Consider the following 19,647-nt stretch of genomic DNA (forward strand, 5'->3'; position numbering starts at 1 on the left):
TCCGGATAGGAGTCACCGCGGGACTCGTTTTCCCGTGCTCCTCTGCGCAGGTCCGCTTGGGGCAGGTCCCCGGGTGGGTGAGAAAGTGGGTGGGAGCTTGCTTATAAAAAAGTGGAGTCGAGTGATCTGTGTTAATGGAGTCACTGCCGCCCAGGAGCTCTGGGCAGGTTCCTGTCCCGTCAAGAGTGCTGGAGGCCGAACTTGGAATCCAAGTTTAAGGTTCCCTAGAGGACGAAGGATAAGGAGCTGAGCTCCCCGCTCCCCCTCCCAGTCTGCGGCGGGAGAGGCCAACCCCGACCCTGGTTAAAACTCCCGGGGAGTCATCGCTGCTCCCACCTCCGCTTCTTTCCCCACGCTCCCACTCGGGGTCCCCTTCACAGCTGGGAGTCGCAGCGGTCGCAGCTTGGGCGGGTGGATGTGCTCGCCCACCGGTTCCCGGGAACTTGGGGGCGGCTGCTGAGACCCGTCGATCGCGGAGGACTTGTATTCGCTTTCTGCACCCTCACCCCGGAGAGGAGCCGAGGGGTTTCCCCCATGATCTCCCGGATCTTCAGGGTGCGCATGTGGGCCCCTGTCGGCGTCCTGACCTCGCTGGCGTACTGCCTCCACCAGCGGCGGGGGGCTGAGGACCAGGATTCCGTCGACCGAAGCCTGCTGGAGCTGAAAATGGTGCAAGTCGTGTTTCGACACGGGGCGCGGAGCCCTCTCAAGGCGCTTCCGCGGGAGGAGCAGGTGAGAGTTCGGCGGGGCTAGTGGGGCGAGGACTGTGGGGCCAACCAGTGGCGGGCCGGGCTCTTCGCCCCAACACACACCACCTTTGGAATTTTACGCTCACGGGGGTTCGGGCTGGGTCCAGACAAAGGGAAAACAGTTTGAGCAAAGGTGCTGGCCTGGTGCCAGCCCCTGACCCCCCAAGACCCCTCGGACTCTCGGATTGTAGGACAGACCGGAAACTTCCAGTTGCGCCCCCCGATGGCTGTGACGAAGCACAGCTAGAAGTAGTAGTGTGCTTCCCATGGTGCGTATAAATCTCCTAGGATCTTGTTAAAATGCAGATTATGATTCCGCCGACGTGGGGTAGGGCCTGAGATTCTGCATTTCTAATAAATATTTGTGGGAACTTGAGTACAAGAGTGTAGTGCATTTATGTGTGACCATTTTGGCGGTTGTGAAAGAGTTGCAGGGACCTTTGTGCCAGGAACCACCCTAACTGGGATCGCAGTGGATAACAGGTTAATACCTTTGGGAACAGAATTTACTGCAGCTTTCTCTCAGGGTTTGCTGGATACCATTTGAGATCCTGAAGATTTTTTTGGTAATAAGTGCTGTATCTTGGAGCTCTCCCTTTTTATTTTGGGTTCCTAAACCTATTGTGGAAGGAATCTGAGGTAGGAAAAATAATTTTTCATTGTTCAGTCTTGTGGCTTATGTCTTAAAATCTACCTGGTTTTGGTCAGGATAATTATGATTAAAGTACAAGTAGTCAGTTTTGAAAATGATTACCCTTTCTGGATTTGATTCTTGGGGAGAGCCAGTAAAGATCTCTGGCCTTTCATAGCAGGCAGGCCTGTGATTAAAGAACTGTCTTCCTAGTGAAGATAAATAGGAAACCTGAAATCCCCAGGCACCCAGGTGTCAAACTTAACCTGTGGGGTGCTTTTGCACTGTTGGTTCTCCAGGTTGATGTTGGAGCAGGTTCAACAGGATGTCCAAATCTGATACTAGACATACTCATGGTGATAGCTGCTTTTAAGAAACCCTCAAGGTTGTACAACTCACATTGTACAACTGAAAACCCAGTTTTTAAAGCTGGCCACACATGAAATCAAACCTCTAAAGCACTTCCCACAGAAATGAATAAATTTTGTCAGGCATTTAATTCTATTATCAGATTTCTAGTTAGCCTTTCTATATGGCTATACCACATTCTATCTGGTGCCTGAATTCCATTCCTTTCCTTCTCTTTCTTTCTTTCCTTTTTTTGTATACTTTGACCTTTTTTTCAGTCTCTTACTTTGCCTTTTTATATTAGGTCACTAAATTTTCCTTATAGTTTTGTATATAGCCCATCTCTTGTGTACTCTCCTTTCTTCGCCATTTATTCTCGGTACAGAAAGACTGTATGGAAAATAACATACAAGAATAGAAGACAAAGTTATCAGTGGTGGCAGTGAATAAAAGTCTGAATGTCTAGGCCTGGACCTCCTACAGACAGTATATGTGCTCCCTAAAGGACCCAGAAAAAGATTTAGATTCTCCTGAGCCAGTGGATGTGCGATGGGTATCTTCTGCCTTTATGCTGGAAGTGGCAGTTGTAGCTCAGGTAGACTGCCAGCTTCATTCAATTTCTGTCTTTGTAGCCACAAAATATAGAGAATCTGAGTCCTCGGTGTTATTTTGCAATTAGATAAGGCACATTACTTCTTTTGCCTGCTCACATTCTCTAGACTTTAGGCAGATGCACTGAACGTCTTTGGTTATCTTGTATAAAGTCTTGTGCATAAAAGCGAGGGGTAGAACCAGCTCTTGTTCAACTTAGGCTCAACTATGAGCAAGTATCATCAGCCTCCTGTAACTTGTTTCTGGATATTCTCTCTCAGGTTTTTTTTTTTTTTTCAAGCTCCAATTTAATAGAGGTTGTTATTGGGATTTTCTAATCTTTGTGGTTCTGCTATTAATTATAGTCAGAAAGGACTTTGACAACAATTCTAAAACTAAAATTGCCTTTGGTAGATATTTCCAGACTTCTGACTAGTTTATAGATAAACTTATGTGACAAGTCAATCCATTCAGTTATCTCACAAATCCTCAGAAAATATCATTGTTTAAAACTAGTTGTTTTATTGAGTTGTTTTCTTATGGCTTGAGTGGCTGATGAATTAACCTATCTTCCTAAAAGTTGTATCTGTGCTCTGGAAATAAAACTCTGGAACTTGATTGTCCATTTCTTCTGGTTGTTAGATTAGATCCAGGTATGCTTTCAAAAGATAAATTTGGCCCTACTTTTGGATTTCCCTCAGCGCCTCTCTATATGATGGCAAAATAGCCCCCAACCCAGGAAGATTCCTCAGTTTTTATAAAATAAAGTCCGACCCATTCCAGCTCCACCGTTCATGAAGACATTTGGGTCCATATTTATTTGATAGTGTAGATGAGCTAGGAAGGATAATGTCGGTATCAGTGTTGACTAATACTTATTCAAAACTCAACTAAGAGCAACCGTTTTCAGGAAGCATTACACAAAGTATGTCCCAGTCAATCCATCCATTCCTGTGCAGTGGTGGTTCTTAACCTTGGTGGGACCTCGGACTCAACTGGGGAGCTTTAGAAAATACTGATGCCTAGGTCTGTCTCCCAGAGATTCTGATTTCATTGACCCAGAGCATCCAGATATGGTAAAAGGTCCTCTGGTGAAGCCTTAGAGTCATCTGGACTGGGTAGCATTTAAAAAACGGAGGCCCCATCCCCAGGAGATCTGGATGTCATTAGCCCAGGAGGGGGCTCAGGCATCAGTAACTTTAAAACAACTTCCCAGTGATACTACTGTGCAGTGTGCAAGGTTTCAAATCATTAGTTTATTCTAAAATCTACACCTGCAAGTTCTTGTTTACTTTTACGTAGATTGTTTTTCTTTTACCTGAATGTAGCATATCGATCCCAGTGTAGTACCGTCTTCACGGAAATGTGCTTTGGTGAGATGCTATCATTCTGTGTCGAGGGAACAATGAGAAGCAATCCCACAAAACTCATTGCTGCGACTACTGAAAAGATGTTCATTATATCCTCTTTATGAGGACCCTTGGGAGGAATTTGTCTGTTAGCATGAGAAATGGTGTGCTTCTCCTGAACAGTTGCCTTGCTTTTATCTTTAAGCTTGTCTAGCTGATCAAGTTTCTCCTTGTACATAAAAGCCAGAAAGCTTAGTGCTGACTCTTTGGCCCACCTACAGTAAGTATATGGATCTTCATAGCATGTATTTTTTTGAGAAACTTTATTACTCTATCCGTATTTTTGGTCCCTATATACTCATTTGCTTTTGTCTTTCTTGTCTGCCTTGAATTGCTTATCTTACTATATTTTAGGTATTGCTACCACTTACTTTATGTTAATTCTTGAAAATGGATAAATAAATAAAATTATAAAGTTAGTCTTTGCCACTAACTCCGAAGCTGAGAAGCAGGCACGAGAATGAGAGTGTGTATGTGGGATGGACACCATGTATGGAGCTCACGTATCATCCATCCTTGAAAATTTGAAAATGTGTACTCTAGGCTTGACATCACCTAGACCTCAGGAGTCATCTCCTAGGAAAGCCAGAGATCCTCTCTTGGTGAATGCACCTAACAGGAGGAGGTTTCGTAGTGTGGCCGAACGGGCCCTGTGGACCTGGTATCAGGACCTGTGCTTAGACACTGGGCTTACAAGGATGGATAATTCAATCTCAGCTGTAAAAGAGAGAAGAGTTTACAATGGGATGAAGGAGAGAGACAAAACAGATTCCAATTATAGGAATACGCGGGGAGTGCTGGGAACTCAAAGGAGGTGTCTGAAACTTAAATCGTACAAACCTGAACTCAGTTTGTCAGCTGTTCTTCTGTCTTGGCCTTAGTTTTAGTCAAGGAGTTCCTCCATTACCCTTTACCACCTTAGGCACCCAGACTCAAAATCAAAGTCATTTTCTCTTTATTCTTTCTTGTTTACCTACCAGTATAGCCTCCAAATAAAGCTTTTATCTACTCACTTGCCAGGTTTGACTCAAAAGTCTTGAATCCACCCCTTCTATTCCTGCTGCCTTAGATGAGGCCTTAGGCTCTCACCAGCTCTATGGCAGACGTCTTGAAATTGGCTTTTCTGCGTTGAGTCTTTCTATTTCAATTGTGATCTATACTGATGGCTTTCAAGCTATTCTATGGAGCCTGCTGGCGACGGGGATGCTGAGTGGCTAGGGTTCTGAGTTCCCACTCCCACTTAAACTAGAGGAACTCCAGTTTTTGCCTTTAAATATACAAATCTAACTCAACCTGATACTTGCTAATTTAAAAGTTTGAAAACCACTCCCACGTTCAGGCAAACCAAGCCACTTCTTTCCTCTATATATTCTTCCCCATCTCTGCTTTGCTCAAGCTTCCTACCTATTCTTAGAATTCTGAATACCACCCTCTCTTCTTACCTACCTCTTATTCTCACGTCCTGGTCTCTGCTTGTCTAAATCCTATTCATTTCAAATACCATTACTTCCATGAAACTTTTCCTGAATCCTCAGCCAGAAGAGAAGGTCTGTCTTGCCTTTGAACTACTATGGCCTTCCTCTGGTTTCTTGTAGCACATAGTTTCTATTTTAGTTCTGCTATCATTTACATACATAGCTTGCTGTCTCTACTAACTGGAAAATCCAAAAAAGGCAGGGTCATGTTATCTCAATCTTGGTATCTTCCACAGGATCTAGCAAATCATTGAAGCTATTTTCCCCCCCCTTGGCCACGCAGCTTGTGGGATCTTAGTTCCCCGGGGATGGAACCTGTGCCCCCTGCAATGGAAGTGCAGAGTCCTAACCACTGGACTGCCAGGGAATTCCCTGTTGGAGCTGTTAATTATGCCTACTGTGTGCCAGGCCCTTTGTTGGACATCCAAAATGCAGAGGTCCATAGATGACACAGGCTGTGCTCTCAGGAGCTAAGTCTACTGAGCAGGACAGACTAGTAAAGGGACTTGTCTAATACAGTTTGGTAAAGGCTACCGAAAAGATCCACTGAGGCTGCTGTGAGAGCACAGGGCCAAGGTCACAGCTTCTGGGAACATTTAAGCTGTTTTGTGGAATGAACAGAAGTCTTTCCAGACGAAAGGGAAAAGAAAATTCCAGGTAGAAGGAACATGAGGTTGAAAGGCCAGGAGGTGTGGGGATGGTGTTCTAGGAAACAGAGTTGTGTGGCTAGAGAAGAAGTGTGTAGGGCAGGGAAGAATTGGTGAAGAGAGAGAGGCAGGGGCCATCATGCAGCCATGAGCCCTTGAAGGGTTTTATGAAGGGAAGTTATAGTATTAGAACTTTGAAAGGAGGAGCAGTGATTAAAAGATTGTAGGAAGAAGGTCTCGGCTCTGAACACCCAGTCTTCTGATATCAGTTTCTGTAGCACCAGCAGGGGAAGAAGCTCAGGTGTTTGGAGACCAGGTGCAGGTGAGGCTGAGACAATGCCTTTTGGAAGAATGGACCTGGGACTCCCAGTAGCCGTCTCCTGGGATATTTCTGGGAGGCACCAAGATAAATACAATGCTGTGTGACATCGTAGGTTTTCAAAAGTTAGTCTTAAAACAAAATGAAGCAGTAAGAAATTGAGTTATATATTGTAAGTGCTGTAGGAATTCAGATAAGAAGACAACCACTGAAAGCTGACGCAGTCACAGCTGGGGAGGTAAGGCTTGAGCTGTCTTTGAACCTTGGAGAGAAGCTGGATGGACAGAGACGGACAGGAGTCCCTCTGAGCAAGGGAAGCAAAGCTGAAAGAAGATGTAGAGGAAGCAGTGGGTGTGGTCTGGCCTGGGTAGGGGAAGAGAGAGGCGTAGTGGCAGTATAGCTGGGGACAGAGGCTGGGCCAAAAGTCCTGAAAGGTAGACGCTTCTCTCTTGGAACATTGGGAAAAAGCTATTGATATGATGAGAGTGGCCCAGCAAGATGAATCGGGTGGTTATGTATATATGGTTTGGGGGGTGGGAGGGAGAGAGCCTGTCACAGGACTTTGCCTGGGGTAATAAGGTTTTATACTCTAATAATAAGATAAAAGAAGGACCAGTGGGAGTAACATTTTTTCTAGCCAGTGATCCATGGGGTTTGGGGTGGGGATGGGGGAGCAGTGGGGCGAGTCAGAGGTTTGAGTCTTGGCACCTGGGAGGATTGGGGTAGCCTTGAGAACCATAGTCAGTTGGGAAGAGGGGCTGGTATATGGGATTAGAAGAAAAGACTTTTGTTTTTAAAATTGAAGGCATCACATCGGACTCAGTGCGTGTAAGAATTTTATGGGCAGTTGGCAGTTGGAGCTGTGAGGCCTATGACTACTTGTTATGTTTCGAAAATCAGTACAGTTGGGACAGGAGCCAGACTGCAAGGAAAAAAGGAAGATGGTGAAGAAGTGAAGGTTTCTTAGAGGGCAGCTACTTATTTGAGAAGTTGGATGAAAGGAAGGGAAATACGTAGTAGTTACAAGAGTCCTTAAGGAGGGGCCATAAAAGCCTGCAGGTGGATTTCTTAAAAATTCTTAAGTATACGGTCACTGAGATTATATCATATTCATTCACTTATTCCGTCATTGATTCATTCATTCGCCATGGCACTCTGGCTGCTTCTCCCCTTTACTTCAGTCTGGGCTTAGTGCCAGAGCAACACCTTAACAGTGAGGGCTAGTGTAGCAATAACAGGACTTGGGCTGAGGACGCTTGGAATAATAAATCGCAGTCTTTTCCTCCCTTAATTGGAGCTGGAGTTAAAGTTTCTTTCCTTCCTTCCCACAGGAAGGTTGCTTGTCTAGTGTCAGTGTGATTCTAGCTATGTGCTGCTGGATATTAATGCTCTAAGTTTCAAGAACCTTTTAAACAATGTGTTGTTTTTTGTGGTCACAACAGGTAGAGTGGAAACCCCAGCTACTAGAGGTCCCACCCCAAACTCGGTTTGATTACACAGTCACCAATCTAGCTGGTGGCCCGAAGCCACATTCTCCTTTCGACTCGCAGTACCACGAGACCACGCTGAAGGTGAGCGATGCTTCCCTGCTCTGGGAAGCCCCCTGCAGAGCTGTGATGGTTTGCTCTGGCCTGAGGTTAGCAGGCCACCAGATGTTTTCATTCTCCTCTCCTTCCTCCCCCACCTCAGGGGGGCATGTTTGCTGGACAGCTGACCAAGGTGGGCATGCAGCAGATGTTTGCCCTGGGAGAGAGGCTGAGGAAGAACTACGTGGAGGACATCCCCTTTCTTTCGCCAACCTTCAACCCACTGGAGGTCTTGTGAGTCACTTGAAAAAGGGATGTTGCACCCAATGTAAGGTCCTGAGCATGAGAAAACCTGCCCTGATGCCCCAGGTGGTTCCCACTCTCATCCAAGGTAGTCTGGGGGGCTGCGAGGGCGATCTGGCTGTGACATCTGTCATCCCATTGATCGCCAGGGTTTGATTCTGCTGATCTGGCTGGCTAGGCGGGTGTCCCCTTCCTCTCGCACCTCTCCATGTGTGTCCCTCCCAAAGCTGCACGCTCGGTCGAAGAGGACGACCTTCCCCGATAGAGGAGGACCATTCTCCGGTCAAGGGTATACGAGAAGCTGCTCTCCCCTGTTAGAACCTCCAAGGTAGTCTGGGAGGAGTTACCCTAGTACAGTAGGATTCAGTGAACAAGTGGTCACCGGAGGTCACATTCATTGGCCTTCAGGTCCCTTGGGCAGCCATCCCACAGAGAGATAAAGGATACTTCCCTGCCCTATAGCTCCCCTTATGTAGTCTTGAAAGCCTCCCAGCTGCCCTGTGGAATAAGGTGGAGTGTACATATGAATCTTCCTTTTATAAGTTAATCTACCTTTTTGGTTTTTTCCCCAGCATTCGTTCCACTAACATATATCGGAATCTGGAGTCTACCCGGTGTTTGCTGGCTGGGCTTTTCCAATGTCAGAAAGAAGGTTTGAGTTTGGGCTCTACGAGTCAGCCCCTGTCCCTGAGGAGCCTCTTCTTCTCACTTCCAAAGCCCCGCTCCCTCTTTCTTGGTATCTGTCCCCTTGGTCTCTCTCCTCCTGCTCAGGTAGCTTCCATGGTGTACCTACTCCTCTGGCAGGCCCCTCCCCGTCTGGCCTGCTGCTGCCCTTGTCAGCCTGACCTGCACACCTGCAGCAATGCGTCAGCTGCTCTGATGCGCCTCTGGCTCCTGACTTCTCCTCTCAAGCATCTACACAAGCTGCATGAGGCAGCCCCAGCCAGGTCTCGTGAACAGTCCTGGGGCCTTTTTGTTTAGTAGAGACGCTGCTAAAAAGGAAGGAGGGCAGGAGGGACACTCTGCTGGGACCCGGGTCTGCTGCTACTGCCCTGTCTTGGTGGTAATCCACAGCATGCCCCAGATGGTATTAACAGTACTCCGTACCGCCTTTCCTAGTTAAGAAAAGCTGTCGAGTTTGGGTTTTGACCTGTTCAGCCAGTGAATGAGCACAGCTAGTGATTCTCAACCTTTTCACCACCAAGAACTACATTTAGTATTTTCCTTTATGGATCTCATGTGTTGAGGCCCTTTGACTATCAAATGAAGCCATATCTTGTCATTTGTAATTGATTGAAATTTACATTGAACTGCTGGTCTGAGTTTCAGATCATCATGACCTCACCAATATTAAAATACTAAAACGATGCCATAAGGCAGAGGTTCTTGTTATTTTTCTTTAGCTTCTGTAGCAGTATCTCAAATAGAGATAAAACTTCCATCAGGCTTTTAAAAAATTTGTAAAAATACAGAACCTCCAGGCCAAAGGAGGCTGGCCTTGCCCCCAGCTGGCTTGGGTACTGCTGCTAGTTCTGGCTGAAGCTGGCTGAACACAAACAGCGAGCCTAAGTAACATAAAGCAAACAGGATGGGCTGCTTCTTACCTCTTGGGAGCCCCTGAGTTTAGGAATAATCCATAGTGCCTGGCCTTCCGAAAGCTGTTCACTTGCTCAGCTTCTAAAAGGCAAATGTCCTCTCCTCAGAACCACCTAAAGTGTAACTGAGGTAGGAAAGGGGTTTCTTGGTGCAGGGAAGGAAGTGGCATCATCACCAGCCTCTGGTGTGGCTGCCTGGGTAGCCGCTCCCTGCACTGGACCCAGACATCCTCACAGTCCAGTTTGACTCCTGTCACAGCTACTTCCATGCCTTGGCCAGCATCAAGGGATTTGAATAGACCTGAGAACCCCACAAGGTGCTACCATTGGTGGAAGTGGTGCAACTTTGGGATATTGTTTCAAGAGTAAAATCCTAGAGAAGGCCCAGAGGGTTTTGAGTAAACTACAGAGAATCAGGCTGGTGGGGGGAAGCTGGAAGGTGTTGGTCTGCACCATTTGGTCTTTCATTCATTCAATGCGTATCTGAGTGCCAACTCAAATGTGCCTTATTTATCATAAACTGTAGGTCCATTATCCAGACACTAATGTCAGGTACCAGGTAGGAATTATCATGTGTTAATTAGAGGTTTAAATCATAGTTACTATTATTCTCACATTTAAAGGACTTACTATACATCAAATATTGTTCTAAGAGCTTTGCGGATATTAACTTGTTTAATTCTTGTGATAACCCTGTGAGGTAGGTAACATTATCCCCATTTTACAGATAAGAGAACTAAGGCACAGAGAGGCTAAATGACTCTCTGAGGAACACAAAGCTGGTAAATGAAGGAGCTGGGATTTAAACGCTGGCAGTCTGGCTTCACAATCCATACCCTTCCCTCTTGTGCTCTCCTGCTTCTCAGAAAACATGTATATCTGGAGAGGGCCTCTGATCATTTGGTCTATTCTTTTTTACAACGTTTCCTGCGGAACCCCAGGATTCTTCAGAGGGGTCAGAAACTACAGAAAAGGAGGGGGTTGGGGCATGCAGGTAGACTATACTTTGGACCCCTACCTTGAAGCCATCAGCACCTTTTCTTTTATTACCTTATCTAATAGTGGGAGAAAGAAGCTTCCACTGCTTTAGAAACAATTGAAAATTGCTGACACTAGTCTCATCCCTTCGATTTACACGTGAGCCCCAGAGAAGGGAAGTGACTTCCCAGGGCCATCCTACTGGTTAGTTATAGATTCAGGCCTAAACTCATGACTTTCAGTCTGATTTCCTTTTTCTGTCCAGACCAACAAAGTGTGTCTGAATACTGGTATTCTACTCAAGTCACCATAGGCTACTGTTAAATACTGAGGTTTGGGCTATCAATAATTTGTTCGGAAATAATAGCTCTTTGGGGTTTAGATTCACCTAATCACTCCATGGATTGACCTCAGTGAATTCCAAAAAGCTTCTCTGCCATCAGAGAAGGTGAGGCTTGAGCTGGGTAGAACAGGGCGCTACCACAGGCCATTGCCATCTCTGGCACAGAGCAAAGCATGGGAAGGTGCTAGAGCACTTTTCTTGGGCGTTGTTGGACGGGACAAGGGCACTCGTGAGCTCTGCACAGGAGCAGGCTGCTGCGAGGCCTGTAAGAAACACTGTAGTCTAGTCTTTGGTTCCTGGTAGTTCATCTGGAAGCCTGGGTTTTCTTTTGGGCGAGGCCATGGGGTCTGAGAGAATTTGTGACCCTGTGGCCACCCTTCTCAGATTGTCATGTCAGTCACCATATTGGCCTATAGGGTCAGACTTTGGGAAGCAAGAATGTCACCTAGTTCTGATAAAGTGAGGGAGGACGCATTCTTTATTAGAATCCCCAGGTACCGGTGGTACCTCGAGGCGACGTTTTTTGGACTGGGTCATGGACGTGCCAGTCTGATCGGCACCTGTACCTGCTCTCGACTATAGGTGGCCCAGCAGGAGAGGTTGTGCTGGACAAAGCAAGGCTGCTACTGCTTTCTCCATTGCTCAGACCGCAGCAGAGCTCCTGTTGGCAAGGCCAGGGCATGTTGAAGGCATTCACTGTCCTTAAGGGGATGATCTGCCTCTGGGAGCAGCTCCGTCTGTATAGACAGAGAGAAGAAGAAGGGGGTGGAGCTGCTGGGAAGAACAAGCTGAAGCCTCTTCCCACCTGTGCTTCCCACATTCCTTCCAGGACCCATCATCATCCACACTGATGAAGCAAGCTCTGAAGTCTTGTACCCCAACTACCAAAACTGCCAGAGGCTCCGGGAAAGAACCAGGTAACTACCCCTGATTCTTGCTCACCAGGGGTGAACCGGCAGCGTTTTACCACCTTAGCTGGCAGGCGCTCCCTGAACTGAGGGCCTGCCCAGGCTGGCCGTGCTGGTGGATAAGGAATGAAAGAGATTGCATTAAGCTCAGGTCTGCCATCAACTGTCCAGGAAGTGAGGCAGCTCTTACTCACAGTGACAGGCTAATAGTGAAGGTACAGGATGCCTGGGGAGAGCCACACGCTGGGCTGGAAAGATGGTGTATACAGCCATGCATGGGGCTTTGCCGTTTGCCAAGCATTATCCTCTCTTCAATCGTTCAATGCTCTCAGACGGGGCAGATGAAGAACCTTACAGAAAAGATGATTAAATAAAGATGAGTAAGTCAGTCATCAAACTGCAAATCCAGATGGACGAGCAGAAGAAGACACAGCTTCCCCTTTTCTTACCAGCGCTCTGCCGTGTAGGATAGACTGGTTTGGGCTGATGGCACTTGGCCGTTTTCAGGTATTTCTGGTCTGCACTGAAACTATGTAGTATGTGTTCCCCCAGAAGAAGGAGAATGCTGTTTTCAAGCAGACCTGGCCATGCTTGCATTGTTTTTGATAATGCTAGAGTGGGATTTGGAAAATCCAGGTTATTATTCTAGTCCTGGTACATACTAACTTCCTTTTACAAGTCATTTGACCTCATAGAGTCTTAGCTTATTCATCTATACCATGGCAATAATACTAGCTAACCCCAGTGAGTCGTCGTTGAAGGTTAAATGAGATCCCAAATGAAGAATGAGATACACTTTGTCAACTGTTAATCACTATACAGTATGATGAAATATAAGGAGTAACTTTTTATTTTTTGGCAGAGGCCGGAGGCAGGCTGCTTCTTTGCAGCCAGGGATCTCAGAGGATTTGAAGAAGGTGAAGGAAGGGATGGGCATTGCCAGTAGCAATGGAGTGGACTTCCTCATCCTCCTGGACAACATGGCTGCTGAGCAGGTGGGCTGGCTGTCCTCCTCGGGCCCTGGGGGTGGGGGACCCTGGGGGAGGCTTGGTGGGCTGCCTCCTGAGTTAGAACTGGCTGGAGAGCTCCTGGCTTGGAGGCGGCTGTGATAGGACTTGCAGACAGAATGGACGTGGGAATGGAGGGATAGGGAACAATCAAGGAGGACCCCTTACTGGGTTGGGAGCCCAGACATTTAACTCTCAACCAGAGTTTCTTAAAGCACATTCACCAGAATGCTCATGATGTGAGTGTGTATTACGTGGGCAGGCAGGGGTGGGGTGGGTGATGGTAGGGAGAGATTATTGTCTAAAAATTGTGGAATCCCTCTTTAATGTATCACTTTTTGGAGAGTCTGTACACACGTCAGCATATTAAAGAATCTGAGAAGCCTGTAGTAAAGAAAGTTGGTTCATCCTTAAGTCTGTTTTTCTCAAACTTGTTTAGCCATAGAATCTTTTTTATCTAATAAATACTGAAGACCGCACAATAGGAAATGCTGTCCTAGATTCAAAAGTCGGAAACCCGGGCTTTCCTGGTGGCGCAGTGGTTGAGAGTCCGCCTGCCGATGCAGGGGACACAGGTTCGTGCCCCGGTCTGGGAAGATCCCACACGCCGCGGAGCGGCTGGGCCCGTGAGCCATGGCCGCTGAGCCTGCGCGTCCGGAGCCTGTGCTCTGCAACGGGAGAGGCCGCAGCAGTGAGAGGCCCGTGTACCGCAAAAAAAAAAAAAGTCGGACACCCAAAGGCAGTATAGCCTGGATCTTCCTTCCTTCTCCTGTGAAGTTGATGGTGTGCCCTGAAGGCAGAAATGCACCTTGTGCTTATGTGTAAAATAGGTTTAAGTTTAATAAGCAAGAGTTTGCATATATAACATATTTATATGGCATACTTTTTAGAAATCATCTTGGGGAAAATGAAGGCCAAGTAGAAATTTATGAATTCATTACCTTGTATTCTATTCAATTTTTTGGTTTTTTTTAGCTTAAGAAAATACAAATTTTTTTTACTTTGGGGTAGATGAGGAGTATCAGAAAAAGGAAAAACAATTTTTTTCCTGGGCCTTTAGATCTCAAGGAATAGCTTCCGACAGGCCTTGGGGACATAGATTTTTGAGCTGTTAAGGCTCTCCCCAGGAGAAGACAGGCCCCTAGGGCTCCATGGAAGCTGATTGGCTGCCAGGCTCAGTGGATGAGAAGCATTTCTTTCAAAAACTGTACCTTGGACCTTTCAGGTGCATAGCCTCCCGAGCTGCCCCACGCTGAAGAGGTTTGCATGGATGATTGAGCAGAGAGCAGTGGACACAGCCTTGTACATCCTGCAAAGGGAAGACAGGTAAGGAGCCTCTTCAGCTGCTGGCATAAAGTCACACTTGGTCATACCTCCCAGTGTGTGGGGAAGGGGGCTCATCAGGCCTGCTCACACTTGTTAGCTGGCATCTCTGTGTGCAGAGGCCGAGATCACCCCATTCTCCTGGACTTCTGAATGGACTCGGCCCTAGGTCCTTACATTTCCAGAGCTGGGACTAGTGACCTAGTGCTTCCATTCACTGTTACACAGACCCGGGAGCCACCACTCGACTGGATTTCTCTTAATCACTGACTTTTTCCTTTGCTTTAAGTTTCAAAAGATTGGGGTGGCGGGGATGCTGAAGGAAGAATCATTATTGCTACTTTATTCATCACATTACAGTTTACAAAGCACCTTCCTGTTCTCGCTGTGAGGTGGGTGTCATTATCCCTGACAAGTCTAAGTCCTCGCTTTAGAGATGGAGAAACTGGACCTGAGAGATGTGGGCTACCTTGCCCAGGCTCCGCTAGCAAGTGGCAGAGGTGGGACTTGAACCCAGATCTTCTGACCGCCAGTCCTGTGTTTTCTCTATTTTACTGGTACTTAGGGCTCTGTTTTTAGAAGACATATTTCCTGACTACCAGAATGGGGAATGCCTCTCTTACCAAATTTCAAAAAACACCTTTCTGTGATTGGTTCAAAGCATTCAGCTTGTCCTCAGAATAGGTGAGTTGGTAGAGAGGGGAGATGGGAAGTAGAGGAACAGTCCTGGGGAAGATGAGTGGGAGGAAAAGGCAGCTAACATTTCAAGAATTTGCTTGGTCTTGCATAAGCATAGGAGCCTCTGCCTGCTTTTCTCCCACGCAGTCAGTGTGTCCACTTTGCACTTGCCTCGGGCATCTGGAAGGCTCCAGTCGCGCCACTCAGCTTGCTGCCACTCCCTGTGACTTGTCTCCTTCCCTCATCTTTTCCTGAAGTGGCCCCACTGGACCTAAATTGTCACTCACTGCCTTCCCCTCCACCAACACATACACACATATTTAGTAAATATAGCTTTGCGGCCCGTGTATTGTCCGTTGCATCCGCTCATCTCAGCCCGTGTAGCGTGAAAGCAGCCACAGTTCATACGCAAACAAATGGGCACAACTGTGTTCCAATAAAACTCTCTTTACAAAAACAGGCAGGTGGGTTGGATTTGGCCCATGGCCATAGTTTGCTTTCTCCTGGTAAAGCATTTCACACAAGACCTGATCCATTCTCCTTTCCGTTAACCCTGGTTTCATAAAACTGATGTTTCTTCAAGGACAAATGGTTACAACTTCACAGTGCCATCCAACTTGGCTTGGCCTGCACACATTCTTCTGGAAAGCGTATCTGCATACTCCTCAGCTATTGCTTCAACTTTCCTTGATTTATAAAGGTGGCCATTTACCCAGTCACCATGAGTAAGGATTGGTCTAAGCCAATCATGGCAACCCCGTTTCCTTTTGTCAGTGATTGGGTTCTGGGAATTCTGGGAGAGGTTTTTTTTTCCTCTTTGATAAAAAGTGTGAGGCACCCAAACCAAGCGTTTTGCTACTTACTAGCCCCCATCTTTCAGCTTTATTTGCTACTGTGAGAAGACATGCTTTGAGTAGAGGTACCACCTTGTGATCATGAGGTTGACAGTCCTGAGAATGAAAGTGGTGGACCCACAGCGCCAAGCCTGGGAGCACTAGTGTTGAACTTCTTGTTAAATAAACAAGAAAAGTCCTTATGGTCTAAATTCCAAAGAAGCGTAGGAAGTGTAGTTTAGGCAGTTCCTTTGGATGGCTTTTCTAAGGGCCTTCTGGAATTCCTGGAATTCATTACACCGTGTCCTTCCCAGTTTTGTTCTTTTAACCGTGAAGGCCTGGTTCTCCATGACTTATCCTGTCTCAGCTGTGTTCTTACCAGGTCTATATCCTGCTGCTGTTATTGTTGGCAGTCTTTGCGCACAGAGAGCCCTCAGACTTGTGGCAGCGCTGTTTTTCTCCTTACCACCTGTCACTGTCCCTCATGCATCCCTTGTCTTTTCTCAGCTCTGTCTCATTGGGCTCATGAGGTTCAAGGGGGCAGAACTAGCCTGCATCCCTTGTGTGCCAGGTGTCCGCTGGGTACTTAAATATTGTTTACTCGCCATAGGGAAAGCCTTCAGATGGCAGTGGGCCAATTCCTCCACATTCTGGAAAGCAACCTGCTGAAAGTCGTGGACCCTGCCACCCCACCCGGCAAGACCAGGTACCTGGCCCAGCAGCTCAGCTTGGTGTGGCTGGGGGCAGTGGGGGTGGGGGTGGGGGCGGGGTGGCGTCTGGCTGCAGGGAGAGAACCCAGGTTCTGGGAGGGCAAGAACGAGGCTGTCAGTGACTGAAAGTAGATGTTTAAGAGGCCACGTGTCCCAGAGACATTCACAACATTTCTACCTTTCTTCCTGCCACACCTGTCCTACCATGTTTGGAAATTTTATTTTAGTAAAAAAGAACCCTAAATTTATTTTTCCTTTTTTTTTCTTTAACTAATTGAACATGTGTCCAATGGAGTAGCTAATTAGGACATCACACTGATTTGGTATTATAATAGCCCCAAACACTGATAATTGCTTAATAGATTGTTTGAACACCTTCATTGAGTATACAGGAAGGTAGGATTTCTACTGGGCATTTAAAAATGTTGGAAGTGGCTTGTGAACATCCACTGCCACTTTTGGAGTGCCTGGAACCCCAGGTTAGGGACCATGGATTTGGAATGTTGTGTGTCCTGGGCACTTGCTAAGCAAAGTGTGGTCTGCAGATAAACAGCTTCACTGTCACCTGGGGTTGTTAGAGTTTCTGGCCCCAGCCTGACCCACTGAATCAGAATCTGCATTTTAACAAGACACCCAGGTGGTTTGTAAGCGCCCTAATATTGGAGAAGGACTGTTGTAGACTGCCTTCTTGAGAGAAAGAATTGTACGTAGTTAGAAATGCGCGATGAGTGTGGGAAAGGTAGGGGACAGTGAGTTGAAATAGGAACTTTCAGGAACTTAGGGCCTAGATTTATAATAGCAAATCATGTGAATGACCTTCCCTGTCCTTCACAGACCTGCAATGACAATATATTTCTTACTGACCTTTGCCACCTTGCCCCGCCTCAGCCTTGTGTCTGTAGAGTACTGTAGGGTCCAATGCTAGCCTTCTAGGTTGAGGGTCAACAAATAAAATCCTCAGTGTTTCCCAAGAGACAGATACAGGGTTCAGGTAGATATAGATTAAAAGGCAACTTTATTACTGATTAAAGCCCATTTAGAGAATGTATTGAGGGCCAAACAGGCATATTAATGAAATGGACTTAATTCCCCCAAACTGCAAGCTTCCCCAACAAGGAGAGCTTGCTCTGCTAAACTCATCACACAGCTGAGAGTAGGAAGAACATTTGCTGTAGGCAGGCGGGTCCCGAAGAGAAGAGAGAGGTAGAGCTGTGCCACACATGCCCAGTTTCTTCTTCAAAACTCACCGGGGGAGGAGTAGGTGGTTGGTCGGGCCCGAGGAGGCCAGGAGAGCTACTCCAGTGGGGATCCCTCCTCATGAAAACAAGGGGCATGCGGATGAGGGTCCTCCCCACGATCTACTTCAAAGGAGTTTTTTAGTAGGCTCAGCTGATTCGTAGATGTCACCGGTGTCCTCGCCCGCGAAGGCAGCAGTGTCCTGTCCTCCAGAGTCCTAAGGTAAAGAATTAATTGTGAAGAACTGTTTTCTTCTTGCAGAAAGCTGTACCTCTATGCAGCTCATGACGTGACCCTCATGCCTCTCTTAATGGCCCTGGGGATTTTTGACCACAAGTGGCCCCCGTTTGCTGTGGACCTGACCATGGAACTCTACCAGCACCGGGAGTCTAAGGAGTGGTTTGTGCAGCTCTATTACCGCGGGGAGGTAAGAGCTCTGGGGTGGGGTTGGGAGGTGGCTGGGCGACCCCACCCGCCCGGTTTAGCACCAGGTCTCCCTCCTCGGGCCCAGGGAGTCTCCACTGGCACCTGAGCTCTCTGAATGCTCTCAAGGCTGTGGCCCAGGGTTAAGGCAGAACTGGGCATATAGTGGCAGGCTGGGACTTGGGCCTTATCCCTTATCTTCTAAGAATAGGGCCACCCTTCTCTTCTCCTGAGTGTCTCTGCCAGGATGTAACACCCTGACTGTGAGGCCTGCTTTGAACATTAATGATGGTGTCTCTGGGAGGTGATGTTTACGGTCAGCACCCTTGGTACCTTGGCTGCTTCAGCAGGTTGCTGTCCAGGGCAGGGGCGAGAGCACTCCCCACGGCTTAGACCTTTAGCCTTCCCAGCTCACGAGTAAACATGAGTGTGTTTTCCCAGTCAGTTCAACCAACCGTTCTTGAGGGACTTTCACAAGCAGGGCATAGTGCTCTTAATCTGAAAGTTGACCAGTTAATGGGACCTTCCTGGCTGTTATATGTGTGTATACGCACACCATTGGGTCAAAGCCTTTCAGAACCCCGGGCACAGCTGAAAACAGCCAGACAGGGTCCTCAGTGACCCTGCTGAGTTCTGTCTCTTCCGCAGGAGCAGGTGCCGAAAGGTTGCCCTGACCGGCTGTGTCCGCTGGACAAGTTCTTGAACACCATGTCGATTTATACCTTGAGCCCAGAAAAATACCACACACTCTGCTCTGAAGCCCAAGTGATGGGACTTGGAAATAGAGAGTGAGTGATTTGTACAAGTAGGATGTGTTGATTTTTTGAATAAAATGCCTTTATACAATGCCTCCAGCTGTTGTGTTTGGGAAAGGCAGGAACAAGGGTTAAGGTACTTTAACATGAGGGAAGGTTATTTCCCTCCTGTAGGTATATTAGGGTCTCTTCTTGAAAGGAAAAGACATGTAATGTTGAGACCAGAATGATATATCCTATTTTGTGGCTTGATTTCCATGGCCAGAAGCAGCTGCCTGTGACATAGGCTGGGGACATCATGACCCTGTAGAATTGAGTGTGGGTTTGGACTTCAGTTCTTTTTTCTTATCTTCATTTCACAAACATATATTGAGCACCTACTAAGCAGTGATCATTATAAAGGTGAAAGGTTACTGCCCTCAAGTTGTTTCAGTCCAGTAGGAGAGGCAGATAAGTAAATCAGTGATGACAATACAGTATATTTCATTCTGTGATAAGGTACATCAGGGTCTACTTGGGTACAGAGAAGACAGCCCCAGCCCCAGTTGGCAGGGGCTGGGGGGAGCAGTTAAACGCTTCTTGGGAAGTTCTGTCCTGATCTGAATAGAGAAAATGAGGGAGTAGGAGTTAACCAGGTAAGCAAGAAGGAAGTGGTGTTATGTAAAAGGCAGGCTTGAAGGTCAGGGCACGTTGCTGGGCAATGAGGTGCAGCCCTGCTGTGGGGACCTGGCAGGAAGGGCACTGGCTTCTGGTGGCTGGAGCTCCAGGAGCGTGGATGAGGGCTCGCTTGGCGGGTCGGGACCACTCTCAGCATAAGTCCTCCACCTTGACCTGGGTCCCCAAGGTTACCTGGTGATCCC

At 47.2% G+C, this 19,647-nt stretch overlaps 1 protein-coding gene across 1 annotated transcript; it reads left to right on the plus strand.

Moving 5' to 3' along the window:
• The first annotated feature begins 122 nt into the window (after nt 1–122).
• Nucleotides 123–18,880, plus strand: ACP6 (acid phosphatase 6, lysophosphatidic). Its single transcript, XM_060139142.1, has 10 exons — nt 123–732; nt 7,612–7,740; nt 7,859–7,989; nt 8,571–8,650; nt 11,744–11,831; nt 12,685–12,817; nt 14,055–14,155; nt 16,274–16,369; nt 17,871–18,036; nt 18,681–18,880. The coding sequence occupies exons 1-10, from the start codon at nt 535–537 to the stop codon at nt 18,822–18,824; spliced, it is 1,266 nt and encodes a 421-aa protein (XP_059995125.1). The 5' UTR covers nt 123–534; the 3' UTR covers nt 18,825–18,880.
• The last annotated feature ends 767 nt before the right edge of the window (nt 18,881–19,647 follow it).

Source organism: Lagenorhynchus albirostris, chromosome 2 (assembly GCF_949774975.1).
Source record: "Lagenorhynchus albirostris chromosome 2, mLagAlb1.1, whole genome shotgun sequence".
Classification (NCBI taxonomy): domain Eukaryota; kingdom Metazoa; phylum Chordata; class Mammalia; order Artiodactyla; family Delphinidae; genus Lagenorhynchus; species Lagenorhynchus albirostris.

Coding starts and splice junctions, on each gene's coding strand:
- ACP6 (XM_060139142.1), top strand. CDS start 535: ATGATCTCCCGGATCTTCAGGGTGCGCATGTGGGCCCCTGTCGGCGTC. Junction 8,651..11,743: donor TTTCCAATGTCAGAAAGAAG/GTTTGAGTTTGG, acceptor CATTCCTTCCAG/GACCCATCATCATCCACACT. Junction 14,156..16,273: donor ATCCTGCAAAGGGAAGACAG/GTAAGGAGCCTC, acceptor TACTCGCCATAG/GGAAAGCCTTCAGATGGCAG.